The sequence below is a fragment of the Punica granatum genome, chromosome 5 (genome assembly GCF_007655135.1).
Source record: "Punica granatum isolate Tunisia-2019 chromosome 5, ASM765513v2, whole genome shotgun sequence".
NCBI lineage: Eukaryota > Viridiplantae > Streptophyta > Magnoliopsida > Myrtales > Lythraceae > Punica > Punica granatum.
Window position 1 is genome coordinate 10,158,701 of NC_045131.1, and position 22,937 is coordinate 10,181,637.

Consider the following 22,937-nt stretch of genomic DNA (forward strand, 5'->3'; position numbering starts at 1 on the left):
TTCCTTTCCCCATCTGTAACTGCTATGTCTGGATTCCAAACTTTTCTTATATATATGCTGAAAGAGGATTCGGTTTTCTCGCCGAGGGTAGAGAACATAAGGGAAAACAAGCTTCACAATGGTGCAGCAAATGGGCCTCACTTAAAATAATTTACACATGGAAACATTCAATACAAGCTGAAAGTTCAACAATGGCATGATATGACAGCAGAGCTCCTGGTCGAAGAAACAAATATGAACAGCAATTTCAAGCTTGAACATCCACAAATTCTCAATTCTTTTTGGATAGGCGTTGAACATATCGCCGACTCTACACACCAATGCATTACATAACGCCGACTCTCCACATCAATGAGCGGGCCCCACCCGCCATCGAGCAATCCTTCTATTGTGGGTCCTACACGTTGCCTCGACAGGCATCGAGTTCCACTGTCAACTAACCGACCAACTAACTAACGGCCAATTTGTTGCTATCACTACCACGTTTTAGTTGTCTCGGGCCACTGGATTCCGGGGCCTGACACAAACTTCAGCCCATTAACCGATCCACAAACTGCAGTGTATAACTCCCTAACGGTCTCTATTCTTCAAGAACCAGCGGTCAGTTTTGGCGGGTAATCTCTTTCTCTTCACACCGCCCCCCCACCCCCTCCTTCTCCGTCACTGAGCTTCCCCTGCTTCTGTATACAGAGGAATGAGCACTCTCTAATGGTAACTCTCTCTTCAACCTGCCTTGGTTCAGCTCATTCTACTTGTCCGGCATCTTCGGTCTCCATTTCGGTCATTCCTTTTGAGTTGTTTCTTGATGATCAGATCATGTTTTTTGGTATCGGATTGGACTACCATAGAAGATTTTTCATTCTTCCTATCATTTTGTTTTTACTTGCAGCTTCCCTCTGCCTTCCACGGAGAGAGCTGCAAACAATATCCCTGTCTGTTGATTCGAGAGGATTTTACGGTCGTGAATCAAGAAAATTCCGGGTCACCAGAGCAGATTAGAAAGATGAGGGTGAAACAAACGGTGCTGTCATGCCTTTGGGTGATACTCTACATCGTGATTTCTTCGGCACTCATATTGTACAACAAGGTAAACCCAACTCATCTTTCATGAGTTCTCCACCTCATCGCCCCAGTTCTTGTTGGATCGTTTGGAAGATGATCATGTTTTCGACTGGCTAACATTGGGGAGATGGTCCCGTTTGCTGCACTGGAAAGATCAGGCACAGTGCCTCGCTATCCCGAGTCTGATATGTAATAGGTCAAATTTACACAGTCAATTTCCCGTTATTTGGTGTTTCGTAATGCTGATGGCAGGACTAGCATGGTTCAGAAAATTTTCAGTTCAAACTTGTGAAATCTATACCATTGCAGTGTATACTATCTGTCAAGCACTTTCCCTTCCCAATCACACTCGCACTGATCCAGATGGTGTTTCAAGGATTTGCCGCTGTTGTACTCGTGCATGTTTTCAAGGTTTGGTTCATCCCCTTAAAATATTGCGGCCGATTTAAAGTCCGCTTTGCTCTCCACTGAAGCTCATGTGGTCTTAACACTGTGAATTTGCAGGTCGTACCTCTTGATGACATGAACTCCGAGACATGAGTAGTATATAGTGCACATCAACCCACATATACATATTGAATTGAGGAGTCTATATCTTATCACGTTCACAAAAGTGATTTGCAGATACAAAGACTGCAGTTTTGATAAGCATCTTCGTTGCATTGAATCTATGGTAAGCAATTGATAATCGGTGGCTGATATCTCTTTTATATGCCTACAAGTTTGTTATAACCATAATCCTCTATGGACGTGCTTCGAGTTCAGTAATTAACATCGTGACATAGCTTTCTTGAAACTCCTTATTTCGGCTCGAAGAATCACTGTACTACTGCAACATATCGACAATGGAACTACTTACATTCCCATCTTCACAGGTTCAGTAACAAGGCTTACCTGCAAGTTTTAGTACCCTTCATTCAGATGCTAAAAGCTCTTAGTATGTTTAGAAGAACCTCCTTATTGCTGTTTTCTATTAGTGCTCTGATCTCTCCGTTGGTTTACAAGTTCCTTCTTGCACCTAATTTTTCTAGTGGCAGCAGTGGGGGTTATGTGGAGGACCAACAAGCTGAGGTTAGGCACATTCTTGAGCGTGCTCTTCATCAGCGCTGGAGTCATCATCGCCTAGTACAAAGAGATCCATTTCGACATTGTCGGGACTGTGTGTCAGCTTGTCGCCATCATCTCCAAAGCTCTTAGGCTGAAACTGACCCGAGTCCTCATTCACAACAAGGGTCTCTCCTTCCACCCTGTCATCTGAATGTACTACATAACTCCCTACAGGTAAAACAAGAAACTCGGGTTTCCTTCGACAGTTTCCCTGAAAAACAATTGTACTAGATTTTCAGATGATCCAGGATATTTGTTCTGTGCAGCCTTGCGAATCTGTTTGTCTCATGGTATATCATCGAGAAGCCTTACATCAAACCATCCAAGTCGAACTTCTGGATCTTTTCACTAACGCTGCCTGCACTGGTTGTAAACTTTGCCTCCTACATAGTTATCAAAAGAACAAGTGCTATATCACGTATCGATTTGCGAGAATAGCAAAGTACTGCATGGTTGTAGTCCTCTCGACATTGGTGCTTACTGAGCCCTAGATGAATGACCTCAAAATAATCGGCTGTGCAATTGGTAATAACTTCTCTTTCTCACGCTTGAGGTTTACATTAGCATTCTTGGTTTTACTCTTATAGCGAATCCATGGATCTTCATGTTGAGCAGCTCTAGGTGGAATCATGATGTCCCATTGCTTGACCAATCGAGAATTTCAAGAAGCTAAGTCACTGCCTGATGGTTCTCCTACACCCGAAAGTAGCTCCTCGTCCGATGGTTCTCCTGCTTCCGAAAGAACTGCAAAGGTATCCAATCTCTTTATCAGAATGGGGTACCTTTTTCACTTAATCATCCTTTTCTCTCGTCATTCTCATGTATGATCATCGTTTAGGACCAAAACTCGGGGAGGTCTTCTAAGGAGCATCAACATGGGAGGATTGAGCTACAAAGATGAGGAAAGTCTCGCTAAGCCCTGCAGTTGAAGAGACATGTTGTGTCGTATTGAGATTTTCTCATATTGGTTGCTTCAACAAGCCAAGTCACCTCAACTGTCGATCTGCCCCTCTGCTTTGAACTTCTTGTTTTTCTTTTTCTATACATATAGAGTAGAACAAGCATCGGTTCAAATTCGTCTACCTACCTGTAATTCAGATTCTGAATCAAACTAAATCCAATGATGATATACATGCTATGTTTTGATTTCAAATATCTCTCTTATATATGCGGAAAGAGGATTCATTTTTCTCACCAAGGGAAGAGATATGAAGGAATGATCATTCCAAGGGAGATGTTTAATAACCCAAGTAGGTTTCCATCTTCGATAATGTGTGAAGAACCGAGCGATGAGAACTTCAATGAAAAACAAGCAAATTTATATCCCCAAATGAGGCAGTAATACGGAGAACATGTATAAAATCAGAAGTCTCATATTGTAGCGCATTATATATTCCCGTCTCTATGGCAGTCTCATAAAGGCTTACAGGAAAGGAAACACGGCTTCTCATCGGTGCAGCAAAAGGGCCTCACTAAAATAATTTACACATAAAGACATTCACTCATTCCGGATCACACTGGCATCTCATACGTAGTTGTGTTCACGAAAGGTCACAGACAGACTTATGAATTTTATGTAACTCATTCTATTCCATTTGTGAACACAAGTTGTTGGAATATTGTCCATTGGATATAACAAAGTCGTTCTGGTTTAGTTTTCTTGACAAATAAATTCACCCGAAGAGAACTTATCAGTGGCCATTCCTGAAAAATATTCTAAGTCACCAAGGGTCTACATACAAACAGCTCAAGCAAGCATAGTACACAACCAACCGCAAATTACAGATAGGTGATCAATTTTTTCCTTACAGTAGCAGTATCTCAACACCCTCTGTTAGAAAGCAAAACGGGGAAATGAATTACATGAGACAAATGACATCATCAGCCCATGGATATTTTCTTTGTGATTGAGGCCATAGTGCGAAATACTTATCAGCTACGTGCTGCCAGTAGGGAACCAAGCCGCTTAAAGGAGAGCTTCCTCATTCTTGCAATGCTCTAAACTTAAAAGATCGATGACCATCTGATCTGATTCCCAGCACCTACAGTCGGTAACATTGAAGAGAAGCATCTGTTAGTCTATGACTACTATTTCGATAGATCTTTCAGGTCTAGTCAGACCATTACATTATATTGACAATTTCAAAAAACTGTTCATACTATACCATGAGCATTGTATAATATAAGGGCAATTGGCCAAGTATGCCCCCATCGTCTAGTGGTTCAGGACAGCCAAAAATAAAATGGATAACTGAAAACGTAAGATTCGAATTTTCTGCTTCGATATATATCTGCATATATTGTGCTGTATCTGCTGCTATTTTAACCGGAGACTACATATGCAGGAGAATTCAGAACGAGTCCAAAGAGTTGATGATATCAACAGCGAGATGAAGTGCAGCCAAACAATATTCTTTCTAACTTATGATTCTGATTCAGATCTCAGGTAAGCAATATTTCTTAGAAGTCGAATGGTCGATACAATTCTTCCTTCTACTCATACGACCACGAAGAAGTACTCCTACCCATCATTTCCCCCAATACTCTATACACACCATAAGATGACATAGTCTTTTCTTCTTTATCTTTAAGAGAAGATAAATTTTTCTCGAGTCTTGGGGAAGAAATTCAAGTGTTATCAAGAAAACGAAGATAAACATTGTGGAATATGAGAAGAAAGACCACTAGAAAGGAATTGAATTGGCAAAACGAGAAAACTTTGCTTGTTTGACACGCAAGAACGTCACTAAAACTCGCGAATAAAAAGTAACACACTAATCTCAAAATTATATATAGAAGATTATTGTGTGGTCATCTCAATTACCAGTATCCTCGATGCGTCATCAAGGGACACCGGGGTGTGCTAACAGCTTTACAAAACAAGTTCATTCCAATTCGATTTTAGTATTCTATAATCTTTAGCGATTAGTCAGAAGATAATGCCTCAGACAACCACATCACAATGCTTTAGTGATCAGTCAGAAGATGCTCACAAGGATCATGGAAAGAATATCTTTTAAATCTTAATGGTAGTTGATATCGCAATGGAGCAATTGGTCAGGAGTCATTTCCGATAAGTATTATAATTCCATTACCCTTCTGACCAAGAAACCTGCATTTTTTCCCTGAAGCAAGGACTCGTAAATGTGCCATAGATGATGCTTCAGTGAAAACAAAACCATAAGCATCAATTAACGCGTCATACTTCCAGTACCCTGACACCATCTAAGGACCGCGTTTCTTATTTGACATCGCACTAGCAAGTTCCCATCACTAAAGCAATAACTGAGCTAAAGGAAATGTATCTCATCAAGCCATGAGACTTCCACTGAACGAGCTTGCTGGAGACTCGTGATATCAGTGGCAGCAGCGATTTAGTATCTCGGGGTAAACCTATGCTTCTCCAGCACCGACAAAAGATTCATAATCTCAGCAGTGTGATCCCCGGTAAATAGTAAAATGGTCCAACGGGAATTAAAATATCAATAATGCATAATAACTAACAGAATATTCATAAAATTCAGGACATGGGAAACAGTTATCAGCTCACCGGAGCCTAAGGCTATGAGAGTGCTTAAAGATTTTGGAGACTTCGGACCGAGAGATTTTCTGCTCCAATACAAGACGTATGCGATACGGATCAACATGAGAACAGACACAACTATACAAATGCCAAGGGCAATGCTTAGGAACAGAACGCGACCTCCCTTAGAAGTCCATTAATTAAGGGTTTTGGAATGGAAGGGGCAGTCTTCCCACTGAATTCAGACAATACCATAGCATTTCCCGCCAAAATTGCTTGAGCAAATTCTTCTTAGCGCCCTCAGGTTTTATTTCTTTCCATTCTGCACCTCGAATTTCCCAAGTCTGGTCATTCTCCAAAGTCCAAACCACATTCCGGTTGTCTTGGGCCATTGGATTCCTAGGCCCAGCCCAAACTTCAGCCCATTAACCGATCCACAAGCTCCAGCTAACGACTCCCTGACGGTAGCGGTTAGTTTTGGCGGGAAATCTCTCTCGTTGCTGAGCTTCCTCTGCTTCTGCATACAAAGCCATGAGCACTCTCTAATGGTACCACTATCTTTGACCTGCCTTCGTTCAGTTCATTCTACTTGTTTGGGGTTTCCGCTCTCCATTTCAGTTGTTCGTTTTGAATCGTTCGTTGATGATCCAATCAAGTTTCTTGGTATCGGATCGGGATATGGAAGATTTTTCGTACGACCTTTCCTTGTACTTTGACTTGCAGATTCCCTTTGCCTTCCATGGCGACAGAGTTGATTCGAGAGGATTTTACAGTCGTGAATCAATAAAAATCCCGGGCCATCAGAACAGGGCGGCAAGATAGAGAAACGGTGCTGACATGCCTTTGCATCATACTCTACATAGAGATTTCTTCGTTAATCACATTGTACAACGAAGTAAGAACGACTCATCCTTCACAAGTCATCCACCTCATTGTACTGATTTTTGTTGAATGGTTTGGAAGACAATCGCGTTTTTGACCAGCTAACATTTGGGATAGATGACCATGTCTGCTGCATTGGAGAGATCAGTCACAGAGCTTCTCTTTCCTGAGTCCGATACATAATAGGCCAAGTTTGCATGGGTACTTGCCCGTTATTTGGTATTTCGTTACGCTGAGATAACGGGACTAGCATGGCCGTAAAATCTTTCAGTTTTAGTTTGTGATATCTATTCCATTTGCAGAATCAAGTACTTCAACTTTCCATTCCCGAGAGCACTCACAATGATCCAAATGGCTTTTCAAGAATTGGTTGCCTTCTTACTCCTACATGTTTTCAAGGTACGGTTAATTCCCTTAAATCATGCGGCCCATTTTCGCTTTCCGCTGAAGCTCATGAGGTCTCAACACTGAATTTTCAGGTCGTACCTTCTGCCAACATGAACTAAAAAACGTGAGTAGTATACAACATGCATAAACCCATGTTTGATTCGAGGAGTCTTTATTTTAATCATGTTAACAAATGAAAACTGCAGAGACCACAAGTTTGCAGTTCCATTAAATGGCTTCGTTGCATTGAATCTATGGTAAGCAATCAATAATCAGTGGCTAATATTTCTTTTATATGGCTACAAATTCATTTACGATCATAATCCTCTATGGGCGTGCTGCTAGTTCGATAATTAACATTGTGACATTGCCTTTTTGAAACTCCTCATTTCTGCTCGAAGAAATACTGTACTACTGCAACATATCGACAGTTGAGCTATTTACATTCCTGTCTTTGCAGGTTTGGTAACATGGCTTGCCTGCCCATCTCAGTACCCTTCATTCAGATGCTGAAAGCTCTTATTAGTATGCCTAAAAGAACCTCCTTACTGCTGTTTGCTATTAGTCCCACTGATATTTCTGTTCCTCACAAGTTCCCTCTTGCACCTGCTTTTTCTAGTGCAGGTGGCGACATACCTCGTGAGGGTTATGTGAGGGACGGACAGGCTGAGGTTGTCCACATTCTCTAACATGCTCCTCATCAGTGTTGGAATCATCATCGTCTCGTATGGAGAGATCCATTTTGACATTGTCAGGACCATGCGTCTGCTTGTGGTCATCATCTTCGAAGCTCATAGGCTGGTCCTGACCCCAGTCTTCATCCGTAACGAGGGTCTCTATCTTCACCCTCTCACCAGCGTGTACTGCATTGCTCCCTAAAGGTAAAACAAGAAATTCGGGTTACATTCAACGGGTATTCTTAAGAAACAATTGTACTGGGTTGAACCTCAGAAGCCATCTTCTGGTTTCTAGAATTGTTCCCGGACTCCAATTTTCAGATGATCCAGGATTTGTTCTGTGCAGCTTTGCATGTCTGTTTGTCTCATGGTGTATCTATGAGATGCCCCAGTTCAACTTCTGGATCTTTTTCACCAGTGCTGCCTGCGCTCCGATTTTATATGATGCCTCCTTCATAGTTATCAAAAGAACGAGGGCTATCACGTATCAATTTGCAGGAATAGTAAGGGACTGTGTAGTTGTAGCCCTCTCGATTTGGTGTTTACGGAATCCAAGAAGAGCTCCCTCAACATAATTGGCTATGCAATTGGGGATAATTTATATTTCTCTTGCTCGAGGTCTACATTAGCATTCTTGGTTTTATTCTTAATAGTGAATCCAATCCATGGACCTTCAAGTTCTGTAGTTCTAGATGGATTCATAATGTACCATTGCTTGACCAATCAAGAAATCCGAGCAGCTATGTCACTGTTCGACAGTTCTCCTACTCCCGAAAGAACTGCAAGGGTATCAGATTTTTCTTATCAGAATCGTGTACTTTTTCACTTCATCAACCCTTTTCTTCTCATAATTCTCGTGTATGATCATCGTTCAGGACCTCAAGTCAGAGAGGCCTTCCACAGTCCAGAGGAGCAAGTTGGGAGGATTAAACTACAAAGAGGAAAGTAGGTTGTAGAGACAAGTAGTGTAGTATCATCGAGATTCTCTAGTATCGGCCATGCTTCAACAAGCTGAGCCACCTAGCAGTCGATCTGTACTGCCTATACGAAGATCTGCCTCCCCCAAGGGCATTAAACTTCCTGTTTTCCTTTTGTTGCACTTGGAATGTAGAACCAACGGTGGATCAAATTCGTTTTAGTTTCATCAGATACGGAAAATTTGTATAAAACCACTTTTCTATTTCCCATCTGTAATACAGATTCTGAATCATACTGAATCTGAGTAAGTACATGCAGTGTTTTGATTCCAAACTTCTTCTCTTATACCTGCTGAAGGAGAGATCATTCCAAGGCAGGTACTTTCATAACGCAAATTCAAATCCGGGTTTTGTGAAGATGGACCCAGCAAACCTGGTTTCAAACATAAGAACTATGAGTGGCTACTTCGATGAAAAACTAGCAAATTTATATCCTCAAAATAAGGCAGTAATCCAGAGTACATTTATAAACACCCAAGTCTCAAAGTAGTGTAGCGTCTTATTCACGTCTCTACAGCAGTCTCAGAAAGGCTAATAGGAAAAGAAATACGGCTTCACAACGGAGCAGCAATATGACTAACACATAAAAATATGAATCACAAACAATTAGGACGATTACTAGAAGAACAACCTGACCTCCCTTGGAAGCCCATCAAAGGATTTGGAATAGAAGGGGCAGTCTTGCCACCAAATTCAGACAATACCATAGCACTTCTCTCCAGCTTGGACCATCACACGGCAGTTGCACATCAATCCACTCGCTATCCAGCTCTCATGACACTTGCTCATAGAACGGAATGCCCTGTTTATCAAGAACAAGACATGGTTTGATAAATGAGTACAGCACCCTATTGCGTCACTGAACAAGCCTACACCGATGGATGGGTCCCATCGGCTTGTCCCTTCATTGTGGGTCCCACGTGAATCCCCGACTAGCCTCGAGTTCCGCTGTCAACTGAACCTCATTGCAGTTGCCTCCAATGGCCCAACCCAAACTTCAAGCCCATTAACAGATCCACAAACTGCATTTCAACTTGGCGGGAAATCTCTCCTCTCTCTATCTCTTTCTCTCTCTTCCCTTTTTGTCTTCAACTTGTGATCGTCCTCCATTACTGAGCTTCCTCTACTTCTGCATACAAAGCGAACAGTGTTCTTCTCAACCTGCCTTGCTTCAGTTCGTTATATTTGTTTGGCATTTTCACTCTCAAAACTTGGGTCAGTCGCTTTTTATTGTTTCTTGGCAATCCATCCGATCACGTTTCTTGGTATCGCATCGAACTATTGAAGATTTTTCTTTCTTCCCATCATCTTCAATTTTTCACTGGCAGCTTTCCTTTGCCTTCCACGGATAGAGTTGCAAACAATAATCATGCGCGTTGATTCGAGTGATTTTACTGTCGGGAAACAAGGAAAATCCCAGGCCATAAGAACAGGGTGGCAAGATGAGAACGAAACAAACTGTGCTGACATTCCTTTGCGTGATACTCTACATCGTGATCTCTTTGGCGGCCGTTTTGTACAAGAAGGTAAAACCCAACTCGTCCTTCACTAGTTTTCCACCTCGTCATACCAATTATTGTTGGATCATTTGGAAGACGATCATGTATTTGATCGGCTAACATTTGGGAGATGACCAAGTTTGCTGCATTGGGAAGATCAGTCACAGTGCCTCCCTTTCCTGATTCTGATACGTAATATGCCAAGTTCGCACGGGCACTTAGCCCGGTATTTGTTTATCGTTAAGCTGAAATGACAGGACTTGCAGAATTTAATTCATGTGAAAACTTTTAGTTTTAACTTCATTATATATATTCCATGTGCAGTGGGTACTCTCAGTCAAGTACTTCAACTTTCCATTTCCAATCACACTCGCAGTGATCCAAATGGCGTTTCAAGGATCGGTAGCTTTCATATTCGTCCATGTTTTCAAGGTACGGTTCATCCCCTTAAAATCCCAATGCCCATTTAAAATATGCTTTGCTCTCCGCCGAAGCTCATGTGGCCTTAGCACTTCAAATATCAACTCCGAAAGGTGAGTTGTATACAACATGCATAAAACCCATATACACGTGTTGATTCGAGGAATCTATCTTAATCATGTTCACAAACGCAATTTGCAGATACACCAAACCTGCAGCTTGGATAAGCGCCTTCGTTGCATTGAAGCTATGGTGAGCAATATAGTTCTTTTGTGTGGCTACAAATTCGTTATGATCATAATTTTCTATGGGCGTGCTCTGTAAGTTCGGTAATTAAGATTGGCACATAGCTTTCTTGAAACTCCTTATTTCGGATCGAACAGTCACTGCACTCCTGCATCGTATTAACCATTGAGCTATTTCAATTCCTGCCTTTTACAGGTTGGGTGACACGGCTTGCTTGCACTTCTCGGTACCCTTAATTCAGATGCTAAAAACTCTCTGTATGTTTAGAAGGACCTCTTTACCGCTGTTTGCATTTTAGTTCTCTGACCTTTCTCTTCGTTACAAGTTCCTTTTTGCACCTCATTTTCTAGTGCCTGTGGCGACATATCTCGTGGGGATTATGTGGGGAAACGACAAGCTGAGGTTGTCCACATGTTAGAGCGTGCTCCTCATCAGAGCTGGAGTCATTGTTGCCTCATACAGGGAGTGCCATTTCGACATTCTCCGGTCTGCGTGTCAGCTTGTGGCCATCATCTGCGAAGCTCATAGGCTGGTCCTGACCCAGGTCTTCATTCACAACAAAGGTCTCTCTTTTCAAGCCGTCACCAGCATGTACTATATAGCTCCCTGCAGGTAAGACGAGAAACCCGGTTTCATTCAATGGGTTTCCTTGAACTTCAGAAGACGCTTCTGCTGCTTTTTAGAATTGTTTCTCTACTCGGCTTTTGGATGATTCAGGACGTGTTGTATGCAGCCTTGCGTTTCTGGTTGTCCCATGGTGTATCATGGAAATGCCCAACATGAAACTGTCCGAGTTTCAGGACTAGTTGAACTTCTGGATCTTTATCACCAATGCCGCCTGCACTCTGGTTTTAAACTTTGGCTCCTTCATAGTCATCAAAAGAACGAGTGCTGTCACATATCAGGTTGTAAGAATAGACTTTGCCTCCTTCGTAGTCATCGAAAAAACGAGTGCTGTCACATATCAGGTTGTAAGAATAGACTTTACCTCCTTCGTAGTCATCGAAAAAACGAGTGCTGTCACATATCAGTGGACAAGTCAAGGACTGCATCGTTGTCTGCCTCTCGACTTTCATGTTTTTCATGTTAGCCGAGCCCCTCAACATAATGGGCTACACAATTGGTAATAGCTTCTCTTTCTCATGCGTGAGGTTTCCATTGGCATCCCAGCTCTAATCTTATAGTGAATCCGCCTACGTTCCTGTTCTGCAGGTCTAGGCGGAGTCGTGATGTACCATTGCTTGACTAATCGAGAAATCCAAGGAGCTAAGACACTGTCCGATGGTTTTCCTACTCCCAAAAGAACTGCAAGGGTATCTGATTTCTTTGTCAGAATCATGTAACTAGTTTACTTCAACGACTCTCTTTTTTAATCCTCATCCTTCTCATGTACAATCATCGATAAAGACTAAAAGTTAGAGAGGTCTTCCAGAGTGTGGAGCAGCAACCCGAGAGGATTAAGCTACAAAGAAGAGGAAAGTCCATTGAAGAGACCAGTCATGCAGCATCAACGACATTTTCTCATATCGGCCATGCTTCAACAAGCTGAGCATCCTATCAGTCGACCTCTATGACCTATCCAAAGATCTGTCTTCCCCATGGGCATTAAACTGCGGTGGTTCGAATTTGTTTTAGTTTCAGGAGATATGGAAACTTTGTGTAAAACCAATTTTCTTCCATTTCCCATCTATAATACAGATTCCATCATACTAAATCCGAGGAAGTACATATTGTGTTTTGATTCCAAACTTTTCTAATGTATCTGCTGAAAGAGGATTCACTTTTAGCACCGAGGAAAGAGAACAGGAAGGAAAGATAATTCCAATTTCGTAACCCAAATAGGTTTTCATATTCCGTATGTGTGAAGACAAACCCCGTAAACTTGGGTTTCAAAATTAACACTACGAGCCATAACTTTGATGAAAAACAAGCAAATTTATATCCTCAAACAAAGGCAGTAACAAAGAGTACATGTACAAACACGCGGAGTCTCAAAGTAGTGTAGTGTATTATTCCCGTCTCTACAGCACGGAAAGGCTTACAGGAAAAAAAAAAACACGGCTTCACAACAGTGCAGCAAAAGGACCTCACTAAAATGATTTACACAGAAAAATATGAATCATAAACAAGGAAATGCATACCTTGAAGCAAGAATAGATATGTAGAGTAAAAAGAAAAAAGGAGACCGATGATTCCCATGTACATGCTCACAGATAACAAAAGTCGGACCTTGCCGACATTCCTTCCATTCCACCAGATAAGACGATCAGTTGCATTTCCGTAACAAGGGCCTGGATCTACTCAAAATCTCCAACACGGTCCCCCAAATACAACAGCCTCCTTGTGGGCGCCGGAGGGGCTAAGCCAGGAATGTCCCTGATGTCCTTGTTGCTTGGATTCACAATCTAAATTTGGACAATGACCATAAAGAAACAAGCATTACCAATTCGGTGGTCAGTCTAATTAAAAAGAACTGAATGAAGCATAAAACATAAAATGGAATTAAATAAAACATCAAATCTTAATAGACCCACGGAATCCTTTACACCCAAAGATTTTTTAATCCACAGATTCAACATCAATCAAATTCAACCAATTTTTTTCTACTTTAGTATCTCACTTAAAGCATATAACCAACACTGGTTAAGAAATTTCTAGCTCAGGATGAGTACTTGATCATAATATACTCGATTCGCCTTGGGAAGAAGTAAAAGGCACGTTGAGATAAACTGTATATTAGTGAAAATACCTTCACAATAATGATAGCTATTACACCACACACGATAAGGAAGAGAAACAACATTATGCATTTATCCGTTGCCACCTGCAACGAGGAAACAATTAAAACTTAGCATAAGGAAAATTTAGCAAAGGACATGAGCATGGGTCAGAGGCAAAGAATGACAAACCTGTCGGCCAATTTCCTTCACGAGCTGGGAAGCCTTTTTGATAGAAAATTGAATGGTGTCCAAATCATTTACTATTCGACCCATTTGCTCAGTCTGCACAAATTTATCTCAGGGCATTAATTATAACATCCATCAGAAATATACAGTTGACCACTTATATTTGGATTTTTTCGGCTAACTGCTCAGGATACGTACTTGGCCCTTTAAGGTGACAGCAGTCTGGGTTCCCACTTCAACAGTTTGTTCAACAACCTAGGCATCAACCTTATTATGAGAAAAAGAAATAGATGGAGTATTTTAACCAGTAAACATCATGATAGAAGCTCACCTTCTTGGAGCGTTCAATGGCTTGATCAGTCTCATCCATTGTCTTATGCCCAGCATCAACGAGTTCTTGATTGGTCATTGCTGTAAGACAAAATTTGATGAAAAAATAATGAATTCAACAATATCAAACATATAAAGTACAAGTTTCATCAGAAGCAATCATGCCCACCAGATGAGAATACACTGTAGCTCAAGCTATATATTAAAGTTATCATAATTATAGTACTACTATCAAATGAAAATACTTGTATGCCCATTATTTCTCATTAATTGAGAGAATGAAATCTCACATGATGCCACTTGAACATTCTCCTCAGCTGTAGGTTCACTACCTCCTGCTCCCATATCGAAAAGTTCAAGTTTCTTATTTCCAACTGTATTCATATATCTGCAGTTGCACCATGGAAGAGGATTCAACAAAAATAATAAATAAATAAACAACCAAATTGTTGTATACTTCGACCGCTGTAAATTTAATTGGAATTTATTTAATTTAAGACCTAAAAAAACCCAGCTACAAGAGCTTCATCTCCTTCGAGCAAAAAGAATATAGCCTTACGTTTTTCTCAGTGCCACATATGAATTTAATTCTTTAATCTGCAAAAGGAAAGAGCTAGAATAAATGCAGATTCAGTAAAACAAAAGAAGTTAAAAGATACTCATGTAAAATCTGAAATGTAACGCATGTCACTGCCAACCAAGAATCAACAAACTGACCAGAGATTGCTTCTCATCATTGAGCCGCCTATTCACCTCAGGAGGATTCCTGGCTTCCTCATCTTTAATTTCTCGATCGAACTCTTTAATTAGTCTGAAACAAGCAAAAGAGAACTTCATTATGAAAGATCCTGATAAATGGCTAAACATAAGCTGTAACGATGAGTCCAGCACTATCCTCCTCTTTCACAATATAGTAAATAAACAGACTGACGCACAACAGAATAAATGTTCTGGAAAATAAAACCTGCTGCTCAATTTGAGAAGTATTATATGCTTAAAAATATATTACAGGAGATTGCAGCAGACGTCATTAACTGAATCCTTACACTATCTAAAATGTAAGACCTGATGAAAACCTACGCCATGTCAGGGGGAAAAAAGGAAACTCGTGTCCTTACCTCTTACATTCTCTCATCTTTCCTGTAAGCTCCTCCAGCTGTTTACCTTGTCTGTTGGAGTCTTTGATCTTATCAATCTTCTGGAATCCATTTCTGTAGAAATAACTCAGTATTAATAGAGATAATCACCAAGTCTAGGGTTCCTGAAAAGAATTTCATCTGTTCTAGGGATCACAGGAACGATGTAATGACAAGCAACTCTAGTGAGGAAGCAATCGAACAGAAATATCTAAATGGATCTATTCCAGCTACATGAATGTCACAAACATAAGTCTATTGACAATAAAACCTTGGCCCGCAATGCATCATCAAGCAACTTTGTTGGCATGTATATATCACAAACAAACATTCAATGCCAGCTGAAAGTTCAAATGTAGCATGATATGAGAGCAGAACCCCTAGTCGGATAAATTAACCATGAATCGCGTATTCAAGCTCGAACATCCATAAATTCTCAATTCTTTCTTGTTTGCCTTTGAATTTATCACCGAATTCCCATTACATGCGAAGGAGAAGCTCACACAAGTAAACTCAACATGGAACGAGATCAATTCAATTAGTTGCCCAATTGCATAAATCCCAGTGATCACATCCTCAATCCTCCTAGAAAACCCAGGGTCCAGCATGTTTTCTCACTCATTCTAGAGCGCCGATCATAGCCACATCCAATACAAGGGACTATAGAATGACATCTTAATCCAGAATCAAGATTCACGTGCAACTAATTCTTTAATACTATATGCAGCTTCACAGCATTGCCAGTAGCCTGCAACTCATCACTGCATTACATCCCGTTTTCCAGTACACCCACATCAACGCATCACATCCCCATTGAGCAGCTCACACATATAGACAAAACATGAGATGAGATGAACCATCTACGATATTTCCCAGTTCCATCAGTTGCCCAACTGCATAAAACACTGCAATTGCGTCCTCAGTCCTCCTGAAAACCCATAATTTCTCGCTACCTCATACATTCGGCTATAGTATGACATCTTAACCAACAAACCAACTTTCACTTGCAGCTGATTCTGTCATATATTACGCAGCTCATCCCATTGTCCATAGCTCACAGCTCATAACGAAGTCGGCATCACGTGTCCATTAAACAGCTTAGCGCAGAGAGCTTCTTTGTCAATCATATGACATAGTTTCCCCCTTTTCTGGGCTTCTCCGATGAGAGCCCCATCAACAGGTAAACGTCGAAAAGGACAAAAATTCACAAGCAGATCATTTCGATTCATGTGCACATAGATCATCCTACGACATTGTCTAACCGTAACACGCAGTTACAAGCACATTAATGAAGGAGAATGCGACAAGAGTATCGTACGCCAGGGCTCTGAAATTGTCCTTGATTTCCCCGTGGATCTGCTCCATCTGAGGGCTCATCTGCAACTCGTCCGCCATAGCTCGTTGCCGATAAAGCCCTGAATCGGAAACCTGGTCGGGTTGCAGAAATCAAAACCCTAGCGAACTCACAATGCCCCCACAGCAGCGCCCGGCTCCATTGCCACAACCGGAACCCTAACGGCACCCTCCCACCCCAACCAACAAAAAACTCAACACACAAAAAAAAAAAAAATGATTCGAAGCAATGGAGCAGAGGGGGGAATTAGGGCAAAATCGCAGAACAAGTTCGGATTTTCTTGCCGGGAGAGGGAGAGAGGGAGAGAGGGAGAAGGGTGAGATGGAAGGTGGGAGAGAGTATCGGTGTCTGGTAATGGATTTCGATTATTTTTACAAAATAATTTTTTCCTGAATTTTTTTTAAATTTTCTTTTTGCCTTTTCTGTCTCTGGAAAAACAATAATATCGGCTAGCGGAAAAGCTGTTTGGCTAACGTGAGCCGAGAATCTGGTCGGGAGGCTCATTTGCTCGCGCTAAATTGCCGTCCCCATGGACAGCTCAACTCGGAGACCATTGATTGGTTTATTGGTGAAGGCATGAGCTGGAGCCACATTGTCCCTTGTTTTTCCAATTTTCAACCAATTTCGTTCCTCGGAGCCGTTAACTCTAATGATTTTATTATCGATCCTAACGACCACTATGCTCTCAGTTTGGAATAAAGCTGTTTGGCTAACGGAAAGGCAGAGTTTCCTTTAACTGTTGCTCCCCCGTTCGACTCGGTTGCAAAAATTCATGTCTGAAATATAATATCGTATATTTAAACGTGAGATTTCATTGTGTTCGAATCTATTCGTTCATTAAACGATATGTTAGCTTCTCGTTAAGAAGATTAAATTTATTTGCTCTCATTTATGTTTCTATAGTATTATCATTTAATCTTGGATTTATCGTGCTAAACTTATAAATACATGTGCTGATTTTCTTTTTCTTTTTCTTTTTTTACTAAGTGAAAATATTGATTCCTAGGGAATATCTAAAAGGCTAATTGCTTCATACCGATTACTACCATCTCATTTCGATATCACGCAATATCCTACCAATTTAAGATATTGTATCGATACAAGACCATCTATTGAAAAATTTACAAGAATATATTCACGTATGTCTGTGAGTGTAAAATTATTATTGCAAACTACGAGAGAGTGAGAGATTAAATGTGGGACTTAGTCTCCATTACTCAGTATAACCCGAAAATCGAAACATACTCCAAAAAATCGAAGTGGTCACGTAGGCAAATTTGATCAAATATTGAGTTTAGTCTCCATTAATCTGCCTAACCCGAAAAAGGAATAGAACCGAATCGAACAAAAAATTGCCATCGCATGTGCAGGTTTTTTGTCTTCGGCCTATAGCAGAAGACGAGACCTGCAGGCTGCAGATGAATTGACCGTGACTGACGGCGAGACCCGAGATTTATTGACGAGATAATGAACGGCGAAAGAAACAAAGCCCAGATGCTCCCCCGATTTACTCGGCGCACTTTAAACAGAGAAAAGCGGGAAAAGGTGAGGTGGCATGCGCTGTTTGGGGACAGGACAGTGGGCACAGCACTGATGTGGGAAAACATTCTGTGCTTCCGGTCCACGTACACCCACATTCGCAAACGTGGGTCCCACCAAAAAAAAAATTACAGGTCCATCATGCTCAGAGGGCAAGTGGCCTGGTTTATGTACGCGCCTACTCCTTTTTTAATCGTTCCAAAGTTGAGATAATATATTAAAACAAAAAAAAGACAAATTTATGTAGGTGATGCAATGGAGGATTGTCTTCGATTCTACATCTTTGTCAGGAGTTTAATTCTATATCTTGGTTATGAGTTCAATTTAATTTTTTAAACTTACACTCTCTTTTCATACGAGTCTACTTTGAACAAAAAATATATATAATTTTGTATTTACATCCTTCTATAAGTCAAAATATATATCTACTAAATAAAAAAAATAGATTTTTCATACATAGTTTAATGAATAAGTATATTTGCTTTCTATGGTATTTATCAAGTAAAATTACATCTAGGATTTATTATTTTTATCTTGCTATAAATTATATGAATTACCAATCATTATTTTTTTCCATGTCTCATGCTCCAAAATTATTTATTTCCTTCAATAATTGCATAAAATTCAAAAACAATTATACATAATGATTCAATCAAGTCTTTGAAAATCAAAGTAAAATTTCCATCTTGATCAAATGCTCCATCGCTACCCGCAACAACGTCCTCATACCTGCAGGTCAAATAGTCTCGAGGTTGAATGGAAGTCTCTATGAAAATTCACGAGGTTTAAACTCCACTCGTGGAGTATAGTTAGTGAGCTCATCCGTCGACTTATACAAAGTAGGGACTTGTGTCTTATTTGCCAAACGAACTGCCAATAGATTTGCACATTGCTGCATATTCTATCAAGTTGCTTGAAAGGAATCAACGTGGAAACTCCTCGATGGATGCATACCAATTTGTCCCCCGACTTCGTGATGTGAATCTCCATGACAGCACTCTTCCCCCCCCCCCCCCCCCCCCCCCATTGTTATGACTCCATTATATTCTTCACCATGTTATGGAAATTGAGAACTGAACTGTCTTTTCTCAGGTAAGCGGGTCGATGTTTCAAACTTCATGCAGCAAATCTTTACAGAGCTTTGAGGGAGAACTCCAGCCTTGGTCGAAGCAAAAGTACTAGTTCCTTCGCCGATGCATCCTCCGTGTCTTCGTCTGGCGACTGAGATCCTGATCCGATCAAGATCAACACTGATGCCGCCACAGAGTTTGCGCAGCTCCTGTCTTGCCGGAATTGCAACCGCAAATAATCTTTCTTGACAACTCATGTTTACCATCTCAATTCTAATATGTCATAAAAAATCAATCCCTATTCATAATATTTTAAGTTCTGAAAAGACCAATCACAAAAACATTGTAAAAAAAGTTGTTAAACGATAAATAAATGAAATCTTAATCTTCAACTCTTATCTAGGGCTCAGTTCTTCAGAACTCTTCACGATTTTCATTCATTTGACTGAAATTAAAAAAATTTAAAAATAAATCAAATTTCATTCAAAATTCACTTGGGCCGGTCAAATGGGCTAGAAATATGGGCTAACATACATGGACTTGGGCCAATTTTTTTAAAATTTCGTATCGGGTAAGATCACCGGAATCGCACCAACCCTTCGATCTTATGAGACAGCAAGAGACGCCACGATCTTACATTTTCGATTTTCAGACTAAGAACGGAATCGGTAGCTTGCCCAAGGATCGATCCTATGAGCCAGCTCGGTATCCTGACAACCATACATAGCAGAAGTTCAGGCGATCTTACAAGCAATATCCATAGCATTGGAGGGAGGCTAGCATAAAATATGGATTCTTTGTGATGCACTGTTATCGGTTGAAGCCATTTTGAATCCTCATTTCTCGCCTTCAATAATTAGATCTCTTATCTCGGATATTTCTCTTTATTTGTCGCAGTTTAGCTTTTGGTACTGTTCTCGGACTCCCAGGGATGATAATCGTCTAGCTCACAACATAGGCCGCCATGGCTTCATGTCAAATTTTAAAACTCTTGTATGATGGTTATCCTCATATTGCAGACTCTTGTTATTAGTCATAGTCTTCTTATCCAGCGAAAAAAAAAGAAAAAAAAGACTTGTATGCGATGAAGCTATCTATTGCCCATAGACATTTATATATATATATATATGCTATGTTTGGCCATCGGGACAGTGATATCCGGCGTCGAGCCCTACCGCGCCCCTCTCTAATCTTCTGGTTCGCCCGTAATTTCCACACAAACCCTCCGAGGGCTTTTTTGAAAATTTGAAATAAGGGCAGGGGCATTTCTGACTTTTCATCCAACTTTTAATTCTCTTAATCCGCCTTAACCCAACCCCAGCTAGGATTAGCTCATTAATATTTATATCTCGACGGATCCCAAACTCCATCCCTATCCTACTGTGACCCAACACGAGTTTAGGATTTTTAGGGCCTGTTTGGTTTCGAGATTTTATTTTAAAATCACAATTTTAATTTAACTCTATCTACTACAAAACAAAATAACTCATACAAAGTCAAAGAGTGTGCCCCATTTATATCACTTTTTTTCACAACAAAACAACATAATTCATAAAAAGTCAAAGGGTGGGCCCCATTTTTTCCACTTAAAATCAAAATCTGATTTTAAAATCCTACTATGAAACCAAACGCAACCTTAGAAATTTTATCCCACTCTATATTCGGATGACCATACGTGGCCATAGAGTATCGCCCATCATCGCTCTTACGTACATGGATATTCCATCTAGACTCACTTTTGATGTGGACTCGATACAATGGTTGGGTTGGGAATATTGAATATCGGGGACATTTTGTGATATCATATGTCCTCGCATCTTTCTGGAGTACTACATTCTTTCATTTGATGACAAGCAAGGTTATGAAATGAAACCAAAATGTAATTTTATTGACTTTCAATTACAATTTGACAGCCCCAACATGTATACAGTGGATGGCTAAATAATATGACCGGACTGTATGTATACAATCACGCAATAGCAACAGAAAGCCTGTAACCACATATATACCCCAAGTATATGGACAATAATCTTGCTAATTGTGATCATACGTACACATCGATCGCTATAGTAATAAACAAAACCTCATAGCCAAAGCCGCAAATTTCACCAATCGTAAGGATATAGAAAACGGGCACTTCTCATCGAGCATGTAGGTTTGAATCTTCAATGATGGATTTACCCACAAGTCATTGCCGTTTTTATCGGAAAATTTCTTCATAATAAGCTTTTAAGCTTGGATACGTACGTGAAGCAACTTCAAACAAGAAATAAGAATGCATGTTCACACCCTATCTAACTCTCATTTGTTCGTCAACCACTCCTTTTGAATATGTATCTCCTCGTGACCTTCTTTTCAGAGTCCTTTTGTTTTGGTGAAATCTTCACGTGCTTCTTTCGTTATTGGTTTCCGTCTGGAACTCAATTAAATTATTTTCAACTAAAACAATTGACTTTCGTGGGATTGTAAGTGTTCATGTAAACAGAATCAACACATTTGTAGTAAGAATCACGTCCCCTTAACTTTCAAATTGCACCGCATGAGCCCACGTTGGGTTAGCATATGAAGAAGCATAGGGTAACAAATGTTTTAATTTCGACTGAAACCAAGAGGTTAGAGTGTGATTCTTGCTAATTCGACTTTTTGTATCTTCTATATATATATATATTCGCTCCTAATTCGGAAAACTTATCTCTTCTTGTTTGCCCCTCAAGGACTTGCCACCCTCTCAACAAAATTAATCCTACCTCCGTCCGTAGTCTAATCTGAATCAAATCGGTGCAGAGTCACGATAATTACGTGACAATAGCATGATGTCGTGAATTAATCGCTTTCTCATTATTATCTTAATAAGATGGACAACCAAAGTATTGCATTCGGCCTTAGGTCCCCTGGTCTTGAGGTAGGGATAGAGTTAATGAGTAGGATCGCGTAAAAGAAAATTCTGCAGCCGGCATGTTTGGCTTGGCAAAGGGAAAAGGAACGGGACGAAGTCAACCTACAAAACGTGATTATTTTTTGTAGTGAGACTTCATTTAATTCATTTTTATTTTATTTCACTCTACCATACATGCAAATAATTTTTTTCGATTACAGGCAGACCTGTCGATATTTTCGATTATGGGCAGGCCCGTGGATGAGGTATGGAGAGTTTCGCTGATGGGAACTATGCAGCAACAACTTTCTCTCAAACATGCAGATGTTTTTCGATTTTTACATAGGTTCATGTATTTAGGAAAAATAAGAAACAGGAAGTTGCATAATTGGAAACAAAAAACTAAATAAATAGATAAAAATAATACGTTTGATTTTAGAGTTAAAGTAATTTTAATTTTAATTATGAAAATGGACAAATGATTGTGTAATATGTTGAGTTAAAGTTAAAGTTAAAATTTTTTATTTGAAAATATATATTTTTATTATATAATGTACTGAATTAAAATTAAAATTAACATTTTTGTGATTTTAATTGCGAAATTAAAATTAACGTAATAGAAAAGTTGCACAGTCGAATATCAAACTTAAAACCTTCAAATTCATGAGTGAGGATGCGTGTCAGTGTCAACAAGATCACGGAATGATGCGGGGCCCACACCCAAGAATATGTATTGCTGGGGCAAGTGGTTAATCCTTGGTTCAGAGAAAAGCTTGTCAACTTCCACATGTTGGTTGGCTAGGTGCTCCATGCACGATCAAAAGATAAGATAGGTATATACCTTAGCCTCACATGGGCTGCATAAGATCAATATTGTACATTTGAAGGAACATTTTAATTTAACTATAGATCATCTTTCGATTCGGAAAGCTGGACTTGATGGATTT

The 22,937-nt window shown here is 40.1% G+C and overlaps 1 protein-coding gene and 1 long non-coding RNA gene across 3 annotated transcripts; one reads left to right on the plus strand and one right to left on the minus strand.

The window, feature by feature from the left end:
- The first annotated feature begins 11,095 nt into the window (after positions 1–11,095).
- LOC116208885 lies at positions 11,096–12,433 on the plus strand. Of its 2 annotated transcripts, XR_004157152.1 has the most exons (4): positions 11,100–11,392; positions 11,514–11,748; positions 11,812–11,903; positions 11,993–12,433. It is a non-coding gene; the product is annotated as an uncharacterized LOC116208885 (long non-coding RNA). The 2 variants fall into 2 exon arrangements; XR_004157151.1 differs by having other exon boundaries at positions 11,096–11,392; positions 11,514–11,903.
- Positions 12,434–12,695: 262 nt separating this feature from the next.
- On the minus strand, positions 12,696–16,880 carry LOC116208884 (novel plant SNARE 13). The gene is made up of 10 exons (XM_031542450.1): positions 16,471–16,880; positions 15,135–15,227; positions 14,734–14,827; positions 14,576–14,613; positions 14,307–14,404; positions 14,018–14,097; positions 13,885–13,941; positions 13,690–13,782; positions 13,530–13,604; positions 12,696–13,185 (listed from the first exon to the last, which is right to left on the minus strand). The coding sequence occupies exons 1-10, from the start codon at positions 16,545–16,547 to the stop codon at positions 13,078–13,080; spliced, it is 813 nt and encodes a 270-aa protein (XP_031398310.1). The 5' UTR covers positions 16,548–16,880; the 3' UTR covers positions 12,696–13,077.
- Positions 16,881–22,937: the final 6,057 nt, after the last annotated feature.

Bases quoted from the DNA above. Each gene is read 5' to 3' on its own strand.
- LOC116208884 (XM_031542450.1), bottom strand. From the start codon at position 16,547: ATGGCGGACGAGTTGCAGATGAGCCCTCAGATGGAGCAGATCCACGGG. The intron at 15,228-16,470 runs GTACGATACTCT...TTATTTCTACAG, and splicing joins GACAATTTCAGAGCCCTGGC to AAATGGATTCCAGAAGATTG. The intron at 13,186-13,529 runs GTATTTTCACTA...GTCCAAATTTAG, and splicing joins TAGCTATCATTATTGTGAAG to ATTGTGAATCCAAGCAACAA.